General features: G+C 53.1%; 1 protein-coding gene across 30 annotated transcripts in view; it reads left to right on the top strand.

Annotated features, from left to right (window-relative positions):
- CACNA1D (calcium voltage-gated channel subunit alpha1 D) overlaps positions 1-16,873 on the top strand; it is a 332,447-nt gene that overhangs the window by 251,150 nt on the left and 64,424 nt on the right. For 29 of the 30 annotated variants that reach the window (XR_016214300.1, XR_016214299.1, XR_016214302.1 and 26 more), the window contains 11 exons: positions 416-536; positions 2,853-2,967; positions 3,481-3,550; positions 4,388-4,454; positions 5,096-5,243; positions 8,352-8,481; positions 10,943-11,002; positions 13,416-13,522; positions 14,642-14,729; positions 15,283-15,390; positions 15,483-15,535. Coding sequence is in view for 26 of the 30 variants with exons in the window: in XM_089305533.1 (XP_089161659.1) it covers positions 416-536; positions 2,853-2,967; positions 3,481-3,550; positions 4,388-4,454; positions 5,096-5,243; positions 8,352-8,481; positions 10,943-11,002; positions 13,416-13,522; positions 14,642-14,729; positions 15,283-15,390; positions 15,483-15,535 (1,067 nt within the window). In the remaining 4 variants the exon portion in view is untranslated. The remainder of the gene's footprint in view (positions 1-415; positions 537-2,852; positions 2,968-3,480; positions 3,551-4,387; positions 4,455-5,095; positions 5,244-8,351; positions 8,482-10,942; positions 11,003-13,415; positions 13,523-14,641; positions 14,730-15,282; positions 15,391-15,482; positions 15,536-16,873) is intronic. The other variant, XM_089305527.1, reaches the window with a different exon arrangement.

The raw sequence follows: 16,873 nt of genomic DNA, 5'->3' as shown, positions 1-16,873 counted from the left end.
TTGCTGCAGAATTCCTCTACTCTGCTACCCTTTATGTCTAAAAATCCAGACAGGGCACCGACCGAGCGCTTGCTTTCCGTGGGTGAATGTGGGTTCAACCCACAGAGACCCCGGGGAGACACAGCAGTGGCGTGCTCCCTGGGTAGAGGACGACAGCCAGCCTAGGGTGGTGTCAAAAGGTATATACGTCTCATAGATCAAGTCATTTTCTTTACAATGGACAAACCAGCTCCTCTGTTTGTGTCGTTAAAAATGGTGTTTTGAAAATCCTGCGGGGTAACAGATGGATCTGTTCAGTGCAAACTGGACTGTGAAGAGCAGCCCAAAACAGGGCTCGGCAGCCGCCAGCGAGCTCGGGGGAGCCGCTGTGAGTGGCGGGTCCTCCTCCTGGCTGATGGTGGCCTCGGCGTCTCAGATTCTGACAGGGGAAGACTGGAACGCCGTGATGTACGACGGCATCATGGCGTACGGCGGCCCGTCCTCCTCGGGAATGATCGTGTGCATCTACTTCATCATCCTCTTCATCTGTGGCAACTGTATCCTTCACGCCCACGGGGGCTCCGGGGGCGAGGACCCTCTCCTTCTGTTGGACCCCCTCGGGGGCTCCCTGGTAGGAGGGTGGCCATGGTGGGGGGAGGTGAATGTCTTTCCCATCTCATTCAGCCTCTGCTTGGCTCCCACGTTGCTGGGGAGCTGCGTTGTGTAAGAGGAGTCAGCAAGGCTTGCAGGAACGGTGGCCAGCTGGTGACACAGCACATGCGCAGGTGCCTGTCTGTGTCGCAGGCAGGTGCTGCGGGACAAGGGCAGAGCCAGGAGGTGGTTCTTTTGTCACGGCCCTGCAGAGCTTGGAGGGATGTCTGTGACCCACAGGAAGCCTTCTGCAGTGGACTGACCCGAGCCTGGATTTGCCCTGCTGGCCTGTGCTTTGGGGGCGTCGCGTGTCCACTGGCTAGCTGCCGTGTCATGCTGTGTCCCTCTGCTCAGACTCCCTGCATTCCTTTTCCTTCCCGGGGAGGTCCTCTGTAACCCTCAGTCTGTATTTACCTCTACCGGACACTTTCCCGTGTCTGCTGCTCTCTCACTCCTCCATGCCGAGCGCGAGACCTGGGATACGGAGGCCCTCCGCAGCGAGGGCGTGGTGAGTGAGCGATTGTGCCCCTGCTTGGTCGCCACGCTTCCATCTCAGAGTCCTGGGCTGCGGCCGTCTGCTCGGTAGGCCCAGTCTCCTTGGACTCATTCATGTAGTTTCTGGGGTGTGGCAACCCCAGGACAAACCTGCCTTGTTTTCTATAGGGAAAAAGCTTTGTGCTGCCAGGAGCTCTCTGAAAACCCCGCCCCAGCGCCTACACTCCCTACTGGTCCCTTGGTGCAGCTCTGAGGCCCCCTCCTCCAGGCAGCCCCCCTGCTCTGCCTACCAGCCACAGAGGAGCTCCCATCAGATGGCACCAATACGGCTCTTGCTGGCGTGGTTTACTTCTTATAAGAAAGACTCTGCATGGATTTCCATTTCTCCATGAACTTCGGGAAACACCTCATAAACAGCATTACAGCACAACCTAGAGAAAGGGATGATGTGTTTAAGTGTCTAAATTTTACCATTCACAGAAATCAAGGTTAACTGGATGACAAAAGGTCCAGTCACAGTAGGACTCCTCAGATGGCTCAGCACAGCGCCGCCCGTCAGCAGTTAGCCTTGCTGTATTCAGTCAGGGTTGGTGGGGTGAAGGAGTGAACAAGTTATCCACAGACTCCTGAATGCCGTCTGAGAGGAGAAAGTCCCAGGGCAGGCGTCTGGCCCAGCGGTTAAGATGCCCGTGGCGATGCCCACATCCCTGAGCATGGTGCCTGGGTTCCAGTCCCAGCTCTGTTCCTGATTCCAGCTTCCTGCTGATGCATATGCTGGGAGGCACCGGGTCGTGGCTCGAGTAGTTGGGTTCCTGCCACCCATGTGAGAGACCTACATGAAGTTCCCAGCTCCTGGCTTTGGCCTGGTCCAATCACAGCTATTGTAGGCAGTTGGAGAGTGAACCAATGGATGGGAGCTCTCTGTCTCTCAAATTAAAAAAAAAATTTGAAAAAAGAGAAAGTCTTACGCCGTCTTGTGCATTGGGCTCTTCCTTCAAATACACAGCCCTTGAAGGAGTCCTCTGTTGAAAGAACTTCCTTGGATATATGTTGGATGTTTCTAAAATCACACTGTGTTTATGTATGGGTTGTTTTATACAATGGACTTCATCGCTGTAGATCCATAGGTGTTTGGAGATACATACCCACAGACAGTGGGACGTGCAGGTTGTCATGGGTTTCAGTGAATCTCAGTTCCCTTTCTTTCCAGATTGTCTTCTGGAGGTTTCTAGTTTCATTAAGCAATCAAACAAAAGGAAAACCAGGACTGTGGTCCACTGGCGTTGCCAAGTGAACAGAGTACTGGGAACAGTTCACCTCCCAGAAGGCAGAGGGTATGACGTGGCTGTTGTGACCAGGTGTGGCTGCCTTAGCCCTGTTTTGTATCTTGGAGTGAGCGTTTGGCCAGGCGGTTAAGATGCCTCTTAGGATGCCCGGGTTTGGGTCCCAGCTCTGCTGACGAGTCCAGCTTCCCAATGATGCCCTCTGGGAGGCAGCAAGTTATGGCCTAAGGAATCTGGTCCCTGCCACCAATGTGGGAGACTGAAGTTAAGTTCCCAGCTCCTAGCTTTTGCCTGGCTGTATTGCAGGCATTTGGGGAGTGAACCAGCAAATGGGAGATCTCTTTGTCTCTCTTTTCCTGTCTTGGCCTTTTGAGTAAAGTAAAATGAACAAACATTTTTCTGTGTGTGAAGAAATGTGTTACACCCTTAAAAATTTCAAATTAGATATTCTACTGAATGTCTTCTTGGCCATCGCTGTAGACAATCTGGCTGATGCTGAAAGTCTGAACACTGCTCAGAAGGAAGAAGCCGAGGAGAAAGAAAGGAAAAAGATTGCCAGGTAACCGTATTTTCACCTGGGCTGCTTCCTCAGGGGCTCTGCAGAGGAGCCCGTGCACCTGAGTCCTGGCCGACTCAGGGGCTCCCCGGGAGCGGCGGCCCCGTGCCCCTGCTCTGCCGTGACTCTCGGAGCCGTGTGGTGCAGACCAAAGCAAAGGCACTGCTGGGCAGAAGCCAGGCCCTTGGCTCTCGTCCCTCGGAGCTGAGAATGGGAGTCAGGATCCTTGTGCTCACAGAAGCACTGCTGTTAATTCCGGCCTCATACAGCACATGGTGCGTTCAGTGCTGATTAGCTCCTGCACGAGAACGGTAATGAGACTGTCTGTGTAATGCATGTGTGGCGTTGCGGTGGGCAGGCAGCTCTGAGGTGGGCCGGTGCTGTGCTCTCGCCGTGAGTGTGGTTTCCAATCAGATTCCATCCTTCGCGGAGCACTGTGGATTCAGAATCCTGATGAGCATTCGTGTACATAGTATCATGGTTGTTAGGTTATTTGTTGTTTTCTCTTCCATCCAGGAAGGAGAGCCTAGAAAATAAAAAGAACAGCAAACCAGAAGTCAACCAGATAGCCAACAGCGAAAACAAGGTATTCCTTCTAAAATACGGCTTCCCCGGTGCTGAAAAGCGGTGGTCTGGGCCGCTCCAAAAACAGACCGTTCACCCTGGGAAAGATGGCTGTGCACCACACCTGCCGCATGTTGGGGCAAAGAAAGAGTGGAGCATCCCGTGCACAGCTGGCTTCTCAAGCTGCTCCTGATTGAATGTGGGCAGTTGGCTGACTGTTCAACAAGACAGCCAACGTGAGAAACGGTGACCAGTTTGACGGCTTCTTTTTTCTTCCTGGAATTACGTGGTCAGACCTGGCCTTGGCGGGGTGTGTGTGTGTGTGTGTGTGTGTGTGTGTGTCAAGATCTTGTTGGCGTCTCAAGTGGCTCCCTTCGGGATTCGGGAATCAGGTGGCCTGGGTGGCCTCAGGGCTCTGCCTGTCAAACTTCATTTCACTGATGGCAGCTCTGGATGCTTGTCCGTTGAGTTCATAACTTCGGAGGGACTGCCCTGGTTCAGGCACTGGGGGCTGATGAATGTGGAAGATCGCCTATGTCCCTGCCTTCATGGCACTCCTGTTCCAGCAGGGAGACGGGTGTTTAAGATGCAGTTGGCACATGGCCTGTGTGACCGTGTGTGTGCCCACAAACCACAGCTGGCTCAGAGGTAAGCCAGCTGTCTCTTCGTCTGTCCTCAGACCTCCTGTATGAAATAGGACCGCCCTCCAGGGCCATCTGCCTCTCCCTCCACACTCACAGGTGCTTTCGGGAGAAATTCCACAGCCTCTGCTGAACGGCAGGGCTGACTTCCCTTCGGCCTCCTGGACTGTGTCTAGGCCAGAGCCCCCACTCCTCCTGAGATGTCTCTGTCGTCCTAGGTTACCATTGATGACTATCGAGAGGAGGAGGAAGACAAGGACCCCTATCCACCTTGTGATGTGCCAGGTATGGTGGTGGAGGCCCGAGACAGGCCTGGAGCTCCCGAGCCCTGTGGCTTTGCCACTACCCTGTGATCAGCTGACTCTGAGCGTGGCCTGGCTGAGGCCGCCAAAGCCATGGTCACAGTTGCCATGTGGAACGGATGGCTCCAGGTCTTCCCATGGTCACAGGCAGCCTATGTTAAGCCAGCTTCCTGATGGGAAGGGGGACGTGTGGGTAGAGCAGTCAGCCTCATTGGTGGTTGGCCCTCACTTGACAAGTACCTTTATGGTGATGGTGGTGCGAGCCTAGGGCCTGGTGGCTGTGACCCCAAGACCCACACATGGGTCAGAAGGCTGAGTTAAGGGTGTCAGGTGCTGGGAGGGATGGAGTGAGAATCCCGCTGCTACTGCCTTTTGTCTCTGCTGGTCATATCTTCCATGTATGCACACCTCATTGCTGCCTCCAAACTCGCCCTAGACAGCGACTCAGCCCAGCTCCTCTGGGTTATGCTCGGCCTGGAATCTGTAGGAGTGGTGGGGGCGTTTGGTTCAGTGGAAGCCGAGAGTCTTTGTTCAAGCATAAGCCAGATTTTCATGAGAATTTGAGAATAGTAATCTGTACGTGATCTCCGTTTCATGCCTATTAAAAAAGTGTTTGATTTAAAGTAGGTGAAGAGGAAGAGGAGGAGGAAGAGGATGAGCCTGAGGTTCCTGCTGGTCCCCGTCCTCGCAGAATCTCGGAGTTGAACATGAAGGAGAAGATTGCCCCCATCCCCGAAGGGAGTGCTTTCTTCATTCTTAGCAAGACCAACCCGTAAGTAGTACCGCCTTTCCCATCCCATCAGCGCCACGTCTCTCTGGTGACCCTGCGTGCGATTTGGGGCAGGGTGGAGTTGGGGGGTGGGGAGTGGGCACTGGGCTGAGGGAAGGTGGGTCCCAGCCCCTTCTGAACCCGAGGCTTCTGGGAGCCCCCAGATCCCGCCGACCCCTGTCCTGCTCCAGTGTTGCCGTGGCCCTCAGTTCATCTCTTCTGAGCCCTCTTCTTCCTGCGAGGGTGTGGCCAGTCCTGGGAAGAGTGCTGTTCTAGACTCTGCTTCCCCCCTCAGCCCTGCGTCGTCGCAGCCCCAAGGGGAAGTGCCCTGTGTGGTCCTCTTGGGGACCCTGTAGTAATGCGTGGCCCCTGCCAGGCTGCGCTGCGGGGTGAGACTTCACCCTGAGATCCCATTTAGTTGACTGTTCCCCCTCCCACCTTTATTGAGTTCTAGGGTGATAAAATGGTACTGCCCAGTGGTATTTCATAGGTTGTAAGCATTCATCTCAGCCCTGTGATACTCTGCTTAAAATAGCATTTCTCATGTTAAAATGATAAGGTGCTCACGAGGAACATGGCAATGACTCACAAGTACTGCAAGAGGAAGGAGTTTATTTACTAGCTGGCTTCTAGGTTTTAAATCATCGGGAATTAAGTGAAATGCCAGGGGTGTGTAAATGACTCCTGGAACTGTTTCTAGACTTGCAGTCGTGGTTTTTGGCTGTCAGATGATGAGCTTGTGATGTAACTGCCGGCCCTTGGGAGTCGCTGGTAGGAGGCAAGGCGTGTTGGAGTCCTCAGAGATGAGGGGTTTTTTTTTTGTTTTTTTTTTTTTTTTTAAGATTTATTTATTTATTTATTTGAAAGGCAGAGCCAGAGAGAGAGGTCTTCCATCCACTGGTTCACTCCCCAAATGGCTGCAACAGCCAGAGCTGGGCCGATCCGAAGCCAGGAGCTTGGAGCTTCTTCTGGGTCTCCCATGCAGGTGCAGGGGTCCGAGCACTTGGGCCATCTTCTGCTGCTTTCCAGGCCGTAGCAGTGCTGGATCAGAAGTGATGCAGCTGGGACTAGAACCAGCACCCATACGGGATGCTGGCACTGCAGGCAGCAGCTTTACCTGCTCCGCCACTGCACTGGCCCCTGATGAGGGTTTTACAGCTCCTCACTGGTTGTTCTTTGGAAAGAAAAAAAGGTGGGGGGGGGGTTGTTATTAAATTGTTATAGCCACATTTCCAGCTCACTGCTGGTGCATGGTACTGAGAGAATGGGTTGACTTTCTCCCAAATCTGTGGGCACCTTGGCCTTCAGCAGTGAAGGGCCTTTTCAGACTCAGTTGCTGACAGCTTGAGGCCCTGCAGGGGCTACACCCAGCAGTAAGTGGCCTTAGAAAGAGAGCTACGTGCAAAGTTGACTCCAGTTTGGAAAATGAAAAAAAGATTTTTTTCAGAGAAAACATACCCATATTCATTGGTCAGACAGTGTTTAATTCCAAAGGCTAGCATGGGGGTGAGGTCAGAGAGGTCCTCGCTAGCTCCTGGCACAGCAAGGGCAGTGGGAGTGGTGGTGGTGGGCTGAGAACCATTGTCAGAGCCCCAGACCTGAGCTACGGAACCCAGCGTCCCACCTCGCCTTGTGGGACCCCAGCACACACCTCACAAACTCAGTGATGCCGTGCACAACGATCCATGCCTGTTAGCAAATGATGGAGCTGTCACTTCATTTTATTTTTCTTTAAAGATTTTATTATTTGAAAGGCAGCTGCAGAGAGAGAGAGAGAGAGAGAGATATCTTCCACCTACTGATTCACTCCCCGAATAACTGCAAAGGCCAGGCTGGAGCCAAGAACCAGGAGCTTCACTGGGGGTCTGCCATGTGGGTACAGGGGCCCAAGTACTTTGGCCATCCTCTGCTGCTTTCCCAGGCGCATTAGCAGGGAGCTGGATCAGAAGTGGAGCAGCCAGGACACGAACCAGTGCCCATATCAAGTGCTGGCACCACAGGCAGGTGGCTTAACTCACTGCACCACAATGTTGGCCCCTCATTTCATTTTCTGAGGACTGCTTGTGGTGGGCCAACTCTCCAATTACAACATAGCCTTTATGGCAAAATCTCCACACAACAGGAGGTTTCCCCAAAGCTTCACTAGCTGCAGCCCATCATTTTAATACAGCACACCCCCTCCCTGCCCCTTGTGTGAAAATGAAAACTTTAAATTCATTGAATTGCTTTAAAGAATTAAGTGGACCAATTCAATGTTTATTTTCATCTACTTGAAAGGCAGAGAGAGAGATCGTCCATGGGCTGGTTCACTGCCCACATGGTGATTCAGCCAGGACTATGTGAGGCCATAGCCAAGGGCCTGGAGCTCCATCTGGGTCTCCCACAGGGGTGGCTGGGGCCCAGCACCGCCTCTGTCTCCCAGAATGCATCAGCTGGAAGCAGGATGAGAAGCAGAGTGACCAGGACTGGAACTGGAGCTCTAATAAGAGATGCAGACCTCCCAAGTGGCAACGTATTGACTGTACCACAGTGCCCGCCCTGGCACATCAAATTGAACAGGATTTAATGGAGCAAAGAAGGATGCATGGATCAGACAGCCCCTAGCACCAAAAGAGGTTCAGAGAGCTCCACTCCTCAATGCGGGCAGGCAGCATTTGTGGACAGAAAACAGAAGCGAGGCAGAGAAAGAACTGGCCTGGTAATAGCTGGGTGTTGGCCTTACTTGGGCCTAATCTTGTCACAGCCAGGTGACCGGCTGGGCTTCATGTCGTAGTGGACCAGCTTCAGGCAGAGCTGGGTTGGAAATCCTCCCTGGGCCTTACCACAGCTGAAAAGAAGGTTCTTCCCTCTCCCAAAGGAACGGAAGCCTCAATTTTCCCACCTGTAGTAGGGCATTACTCTCCACTTGTAAAGACGCAGGGAAATGCTCTTTGTGCAGCTCCGAGCCCAGAGCCACAGGGGCTGCCGGTGGGAGTGGGTATTGTTGGGGGAATGGTCATGCCACCCTGCTGTCCTGGGTGGCAAGTGTGGGGGTCCCTGCCTGATCTCTCACGGTAGCAGCCCCCACTCCTAAGGACCCCAAAGGGACCGTGCCCCTGACTGTCCCTGCAGGGTCCGTGTGGGCTGTCACAAACTCATCAACCACCACATCTTCACCAACCTCATCCTGGTTTTCATCATGCTGAGCAGCGCCGCCCTGGCCGCCGAGGACCCCATCCGCAGCCACTCCTTCCGGAACACGGTGAGGCCCCGGGGGAGGGGGGGTGGCCTCGCTCCCAGCCACCATCCCAGGGCCCGGGAGGCTAAAGTCGGAGCAGGCATCTGGCTCAGCTGGAAATGTTTTCTGCTGCTGGACTGCATGGGCCGAGCGCCTGGGCTTCGTCTACAATCGTCACGGCAGTGGTTTTTCTGCCCGTTTCAAATCCTCTCCGCCTTGGGGAGGACCTGATTCCCCTCTTGGATCCTCGCTGCTAATGTTTCTATTCCCCTGCTGGTCAGATTCACCTTCACCCCTAACTGGGGATCTGGGCCTAGTGGGAGCAGAAAAGTAGGCAGAAAGTAACATGGAAAGTGGGCCTGCCACACACACGCTCAGGGCTCTTTGCAGCCCCGAGGGTTGATGGATTAGACTTACGTCTTGGGTGGACTCAAACACAGCAAGCTGCCCGGCCCATCCGCGTTACTCAGAAGCAACACAGGCTGCATTGCTTGGCAACTTGTTCCGAGAAATGCATCCTTAAGCGAGCATCACAGTGCGTGTAGACAGCCTAAGGCAGCCGGGATGTCACCAGGGACCGCCGTGGTGGGCCCAGCTGTCCCCGTGCCATGTATGACTACACAAGCAAGGGGAGTGCTGGGTGTTGAGGGGGAGCTGGAGGTTTGGGTGTGGCGGGAGGTGTTTGTTCTGAGCAAACAAGCAGAGGGGGTCATTTTCTGTTGTTAAGCAGCTTGAGGTCTTAAGGCTGGCACTGCTGCTTCCATGCTGGAGAGAAACTCGGACCTGGATTAGCTTTTGGCTCAGCAGCCCCTTCGTAGGTGGCAGGACAGCTGGCTCAGCGAGGCAGGAGCCCACGAGGTCCAGCAGCTGCCACCTCGCAGGCCTAATTGTGCGTGTCCGTGCTGGTGACAACCAAGGTGCCCCCAGGAGCGAGCAGCCAGCGCAGGCCTGAGGCCTCCAAGAGTGGCGACCTCACTGGGTCCCGCCTCTCTCTACACGTCAGATTGTTGGAGGGTTGAGGATGCAGGCACGTTGTGGTGATGGCCAAGCCCTCCTGCAGTTGCCCCCCGCTTCTCAATCTCTCTGATTAGTTGACATGAAGATAAGACACACGTCCTCCCCTTGCACAGGTTGGTGGCCCTGTCAAAAGCACAGAGCCTCTGTCAATCTGTCCTTGCAGTTGAGGTCTTCTGAGGGAGATCTGCAGGGCTGTCTCTGGGCATTCAAAGGCAATGGACATCATCAGAGTGACACACACGGGGGAAAAGTCACCACAGGACAGAGGAGGCCTGGGTCAGTGTGGAGAGCCGAACCATGAGGAGTTCCTCTACTCGGTGTTCTCTCTCTCTATCGTGATCCTGTCTTCATGGCTGCTTTCCCCCAACACATTACTGTTCTTCACTGATAGACAAATGTGTGCCTGTGGCTTGCAGCTGCTGTGACAGGCTGTGTGGCCCTGAGCAGGTGCCACCATCCTGCGTCCAGCGGCCACATTGGTTTAGTCAGGGAAGGAGCCCTGGGTGGTCCCCACAGGCCCTTCCACCGTTGGTCTCCTCTTTTGATACTCAAGAGCACTTGTCAGGAAGATCAGTGGCCAAGACCATCTGAGCTGCTGCTGGAGTCTTGGCTGCCAGCTTTGAGGCTGAGGGTGCTTGGTGCCCAGTGCCCAGCCGTATGCAGTGGTCAGACTGCCTGTTGCCAGCCTGTTGGCCCCAAATCCTTGCCTCCATGGCACTGAGGAGAAGCAGGGGCCCCACAAGGAGCTACCAGGACTTCATTGACTAATGGGTGGTATTTTGAGGAAGGCTGATGATAGAGGAACTAAGACTGGAAATTCATTGCCACGCCCATTGTTTGAGTTGACCCAGCGAGACACCCAGTCAGCTGTGCAGGGAGCGAGGTGTGAGAGCAGCAGCAGGCCGGAAGGAGACAAGTGGGTCCAGCTATGCCCGGAAGCCCCAACAGCCCAGCATCCAGCTGCATGGATGAGTGTTCATTCCCAGATCCAGCAGGCTGGCGTGCAAGGGGAAACGCACAAGGCGAGGTCCCTCTTAATGCCACCAGCATCTTTGTTTATGTTTCTCCACCACCCGACACCCAGCTGGAGGGCAGCATGCTTGGTACGAGCTAAAGATGCAAAATCACGCGAGACTGTGATTTATCCGGTGCCACAAGTAGCTTGTAGGTGTCTCACTGTGACGACAGGAAGTCGATAGGTGCTTTTAGAAATGGGCCTCAGTCTAGCCGAGATTTGAGCCCAGGAAACCATCGGCTAGTGGCTAATGGAGATGAGGATGCCTAAGCCCTCTCCGTTGGTCCTCACCACCGGCTGTGGGTGTTCGCGCCTTGGCACCCAGCCCCTGGACGGTAGGGTTCTCCGGGGGGAAGCTGTCTGTGGCTGCATGTTGGGGGCCAACCCCTGGGTGAGTCGTTGTCAAGTGGGTCCGGATGCTGTTGTCTCATTTCCACGTGTTGTCCCTTGCAGATACTGGGTTACTTTGACTATGCTTTCACAGCCATCTTTACTGTCGAAATCCTCTTGAAGGTAATGTCTTTTTCATTGATGCACGCCTGCTGGAAAACAGCTGTAGCCATAATAGTTGCAATTGTGTGTTTGCCTTGCAGATGCTAGGTTATGCAGATTATGTCTTCACTGGTACTTTTGCATTTGAGATCGTTTTGAAGGTAACAGGTTACCTGGCCGTGTGTTTAAGGACCTGCCCCCTGCGTGTGAGACACAGGAAAGCAGCGTGAAGTGCTTTTGACTTTGGATTTTTTTTGACTTTGTTCTTCTGTGATCAAGCTAAACTTTTTTTTTTTTTTAATGAAAGAACTTTTTTTTATTTTTCCCTGTGACCATTCCAACCTGTTTTTTTGCTGTTTCTTTGTAATATGTGAATGCATGTAGGAGCTGCTTTGACTTCCTGATAATGGTTGGAAATTATATTTTGTTTCCTTTAAAAAAAAAAAAAAAACCACAGTCTCTGGAAAGTGTCAGCTGGAAACAGACGTGTCACTGTGCGTGAACTTCCTTCCTGCCGTCCAGATATCCACACTGGAGGAAAGGTCCTTACTGGGGCCGGAAGGACACCCTTCCTGTTTCCCTGACCGCCTTAAGCTTTCCATGTCCTAAAATAGTAACATGCTATTTTCTTGCAATAGGATTTGCAAGGTAACCTGAGTCCATTTGTGTTGGGAGATTTTCTGTCCGTTTTAATGGATGGGCTTACATTTAAACAAATAAAAGGAACACCCTCCAGACAGGGCCACCTAAATGTAGTGCCCATGCATGAGCTCATGGCTGCCCTTGCTGCGTGTGGTTTGTGCACTGCCTGCAGCGGCCATGCCACCGGGAGCTCATTCCCATGTACCTGGAGATCTGGAGAGAGCTGCGAGGTGTGGGTCCCTGGGGTTGTGGGAGAGCGTGGCCTGTGAGAACCACGGAGCGACAGTCCCCTGGCAGGGGCCCAAGCAGGGGAGGAAGACGTGCTGCCCCGATCTTCTTGAAACCCCTTGGGGGTTTCGCTGTTTGCATCTCAGGGGAGATGCGTTTTCTGTGGGATGCTGGCAGAGCTTGAACTCTTCACAAAATCTCCTGTAAAATGAAACCTCAGTTGACCTGGTTTGGAGAGTGGAGGTGTTGGTGTTTTTCTCTCTCTCTCTTTTTTTTGTTGTTCCTGAAACATTTGTGTAAAACCAATCAACTCCCACCTGCTTCAACATTTGTTTAAAAAAATCTGATCAAGATTTGGATCAGGGTTTCTGCCTTTAAAGTCAAGGAATGTGGTGGACGCTGCTGTCCTGAGGCAGAGTTGTGCTGGGGGACAGTGGCCGCCTGGACCCAGGGGTGCAGGACGCACGGGTGGGTGGGTGACTGCACTGCACTGGCCCCTGCTCCCGCCTCCTGCTTGCCTTCTCCGCCTCCAGCTGAAAGGGCAGGTGTTCTGCTTCGATCCTTCTCCTGGTTAATTGAGGTTTTATTTTACTGTCCTCCTTTTTAAGCTGTTAGATGAATGTGTTTACGCTCAGGCTTCAGAGAAAATGAGATTCGGGGTGATTTAAAAAGGGGGGAAACGAGGGATGCTTTATAACGTGTGCAGATTTGCCTCAGTGGCTTAAATCTCCGAAGTCATTGTTCATTTTGAAGGTGTCTTAGAGAATGCAAAATAAGCCAAAACAAGAAGGAGTCGGAACATGAGGATTTGCCAAGAAGCATCTGACCTCTGAAGCTCCGGTTCCTCTGGCAGAGGGGAAGCTGAGGAGGCTTGTCTGTGAAACTCTCTGAAACTGCCATTTTTGTACAACAAAAAGGTGGAAGAGTGGCAATTTCCTGAGACTGTATAATGTTTCCAACTCTGCCTCTTCTCTCCTGTACTTGTCTGAGCTTCCCTCCCACCACGTTATTTTTCTTGATAAATCTTGAAGTCTCTCTATTTTGCTATTTTTTATTTTGGGAGGTTTCTATATGAAATTCTCTTTGCATCCCCAGTAGATAGCCCACTGGAGCACTTGATACAGGTGCTGCAGGTGCACCCGGGGTGGGGCAAGGAAGCAGTGAGACTGACCTAGGTGAGACGCATATGCACCTGGTGCATGCTAGGGTAACAAGGCTTGGAGGAACCCCTGAAAATGGTTGCATCATTAAAGATGCCTAGGAGAAGTAAGGGGCCACTCACCTCATGGGCACTCTACACAGGTGCTTTCATAAGGCCTCACTGGCTCTGCGAGGGCCCCAGAGAGGCCAGCCCAGCACGTCACGGTGAAGTCTACACTGGTCTCTTGTGTCTGAAATAAGCAGCCCTTTCCCTGTTTCTGGGGAAGCCTTGCTGGTTTACCTTTTGGGTTTTCTAACATACACCTGCCCCTCGGTCGTAACTGCCTTGAGATTTTGTGAAGAGCTCAGGTCCCTTTCCCCCTGGGGAGAGTGAGCCGTCACCCACCCAGGCTTCTGCTTCCAGATGACAACGTTTGGAGCTTTCCTGCACAAAGGAGCCTTCTGCAGGAACTACTTCAACCTGCTGGACATGCTGGTCGTTGGCGTGTCTCTGGTGTCGTTTGGGATCCAGTAAGTATTCAGGGGCTGGGGATGTGGGTGTGCGTGTGTGTGCCTGGGACTCTTGGGTGGGATGGGCATAGAAGGGGTTCTGGCAGAAATCACAAAGGCTGGCATCGTTTTAATGAGATGTTTAGTGACACAGGATTGCCCGGTTGGCTTCCAGGGAGCAGAGCGCTGGGGTGGTGCGCATTCTCTTGTGTTTCTAGTTTTCATTCTATGCCTGCTGTTAGGTTGGGCCTCTTCTCTCTGTGGAACATGTTTTCAGCAGAGAGGGAGAGAAGTGTTAAGAGGGAGGCCAGTGGGCTGCCCCAGGGCCTTCCTGGTCCTGGAGCCATGAAGACCTCCTCCCTTGGGACCCCATGTCCTTTCTGTACAGCAAGAGCCTCACACAGCCCCTTCTGCCTGGACAGTACCGCCTCCCCCAGATGTCCATGAGTGGCAGGAGCTGTGACCTTTCTTCTGACCTCAAGCATTGCAGCTTGGAGGGAACTTGGACTAAAAGCCAAGGGCTTAGGTCCTTTCCAAAGCTTTCAGGGGTAACAACAGAGCTGCCTGCTGCCTGTCTGCTGTTTCCCTGTCGCCTGGGCCAGAGGCTCCCAGAGAGCATCAGGTGGCCAGTGAGCACCTGGCCATTAGCTCTCGCACATGAGTACCCATGTGCACACACCCTAAACTGCCAGTCAGTGGAGAGGACCAAGGACTCCTGCCTGAGGGCGCCCTGCAGGTGTAGCTCATGGGACCATTTGCCCCACTTTGTGGAGGCTGCCCCCTTGCTTGGAGCACCTCTACCCTCTGTCTAACCCTTGTTCCTCCTTTGAGACTCACCTGGCTATCATCTCTTCCCTGGGAGGCCTTCCTAGGCTACCTGCCCAGGTCTCCAAAATAAGCATGCAGAACACCTGAAGCTTCAAAGCCAAGTACAACTTAGTGTTTATACTGAACGAAAGGAACGAAGCCAACTGGTCAGTTGTGTGTCTGGTGTGGGCTGTGAGTCGTGGGCAGAGCTCAGCTCCGCTCCACGGGATGCTGGCAAGTGGTGTAGTGACATGAAAGTGGAGGTGAAGCGGAACACTGACCTGTCCATCCACATGACGCTCAGCTTGCTGTCTTACCCTCTTCTTCCCTTAGATCCAGTGCCATCTCCGTTGTGAAGATTCTAAGGGTCTTAAGGGTCCTGAGGCCGCTCAGGGCCATCAACAGAGCGAAAGGACTTAAGGTTCTGATGCCCCTCCCTCAGGCTGGGCTGGCGTCGGGTGGCACCTGCTGGGGGGACTGAGTCTTCTGAGCGAGGCCAGCCCAGGTTATCTGCTTGCAGAGTGCTGCCCAGGGCAGAAGCCATTTACAGATGGGTTATTTCCTTTCCTTCTGGTCACTGAAATTGCTCTTTCATTATGATCACTGCACATGGGCTACTGTCCCATTGTTAGGTATTTCCTTGTGCTTAGTCTGTAAATATATCCTCATGTGGATTCTGCAAAAGGCTGGGGGAGAGGGTGTTGGTTCTTCCTGAGTCCTTTAGGGTGGGGGTCCCTGCATTCCATGTGCCAGGCAGTGCTGTCCCTCAAGCGCTTTTTTAATAAAGTGGCCCTGATGTGCTGAGGGGATCTCCCTGTAGATCTTGTGGAAAACCACAAGAGGATCTCAAAGTTGGAAAGTCACGTAAAAACTCACATAAATGTAGACACTCATAGTTGGTGCACGCTCACCCAGTGGCTACAATAAAAGGGAAAAGTCACGCCCTCCGTCCTTTCCCTGTTCTTCGTCCCCAGCACGTCGTCCAGTGTGTCTTCGTGGCCATCCGGACGATCGGCAACATCATGATCGTCACCACCCTCCTCCAGTTCATGTTTGCCTGCATTGGGGTCCAGTTGTTCAAGGTAGCGGGGGCGGGGGAGTACCTGTCTACGTGAAGCCAGGTGTCCTGTCTTGGAGAAGCCTGCACTTGACTGTCTGTCTGTTTTGTACCCAGGGGAAGTTCTATCGCTGCACGGATGAAGCCAAAAGTAACCCTGAGGAATGTAGGTGAGTGTCGTGAGAGGAGAGAGAGAGCGTGCAAGAGTGGGTAGATAGTGTCAGAGCCTCACTCACTCGAACACCTCACCGGAGTTTTCTGAATGGAAGCAAAGAGATCTGTACTGGGGCCGGTGTTTAGCCTGGTGGGTAAGATGCACACATCCCGCGTCCGAGGACCTGGCTTCATGCCCAGCTCCAGCCCTTGGGAGGCAGCGATGGTGTCTCCAGGGATTGGGTTCCTGCTACCCACATGGAGTCCTGGGTTGAGGTCCTGACTGCCACCTTCAACCCTGAACATTGTAGGCATTTGGGCAGTGGGCCAGCAGATGTGAGTTCTCCATCTGGGTGTGCCTCTGCCCTTCAAATAAAAAATAAAATATTTAAAAAGGCAGTGCTCTGGCTCTGGCCCTCTAGGACCCCAAGGCCTGCTTGTTCAGCTTGTGGTTGAGCAGTTGATGGTCATGTTGCTTTATGAATTGAGATGAAATTCACGTAGCATCAAATCATCCATTTGAACTGCATGTGATCCAGTGGCATTTAGTACAGTCTCATTGTACAGCAATCAAACTACCATCTAATTCCAAAACTTGGTATTCTCATCATCCAAAAAGAGTGGATGGTTGGCTTTTGATGCTTGTTGATGATTCTATAAACTGGAGGGGGAAAAAATCCTTATTATTTTTTTAAAAATTTATTTGAAAGGCAGAGATACAGAGAGAGCGAGTGCTTCTATCCTTTGTTTCATTCCCCAAATGGCCGAAACAGCTGGGGCTGGGCCTGGGCCAGGCTGAAGCTAGGAGACAGGAGTCTCCTCTGGGTCTCCCATGTGTGTGCAGGGGCCCAAGGACTTGGGCCACCTTCTACTGCTTTCCCAGGCACATTAGCAGGGAGCTGGATTGGAAGTAGAACAGCTGGGACTCGAACTGGTGCCCATAGGGTATGCCAGCACTGCAGGTGGAGGCTTAGCCTTCAATGCCACATCACTGCCCTGGGCAAAACCCTTACATAGTGATTATTAATTGTCCCTGAATCAGTCCTCTCACAGCCATGTAGACCACTCCTCTCCAGGTCAGAACTTACAGCTCAGCTCCCTGGTGTCCCAGGGCTGGTCTCCCTCTGCTGGCACATTTTCTAGACTCCCTCTCCCCTTGCTCCTGTCACCTATGTGTTGGCCGTGTTTCCATTCACAGGAACTGGCAGTGGAGAGACAAGGTGGGAGGTGTTCGTGCCTCTTTTCCAAGACACTGACTTGCAGAGGGCTACTGCCCCAAGCGTACAACTGTGCAGAAGTCTCTGTGTCACTGGCCCCGGGAGGTGCAGCCAAGCCACTTGTGTTGGTTCAGGGTT

The sequence above is a fragment of the Oryctolagus cuniculus genome, chromosome 10 (assembly GCF_051225735.1).
Source record: "Oryctolagus cuniculus isolate XC-2025 breed Fujian yellow rabbit chromosome 10, ASM5122573v1, whole genome shotgun sequence".
NCBI classification, from domain to species: Eukaryota; Metazoa; Chordata; class Mammalia; order Lagomorpha; family Leporidae; genus Oryctolagus; species Oryctolagus cuniculus.
The sequence above is the reverse complement of the archived record's forward strand: the minus strand, read 5'-3'. Positions and strand labels throughout refer to the sequence as shown.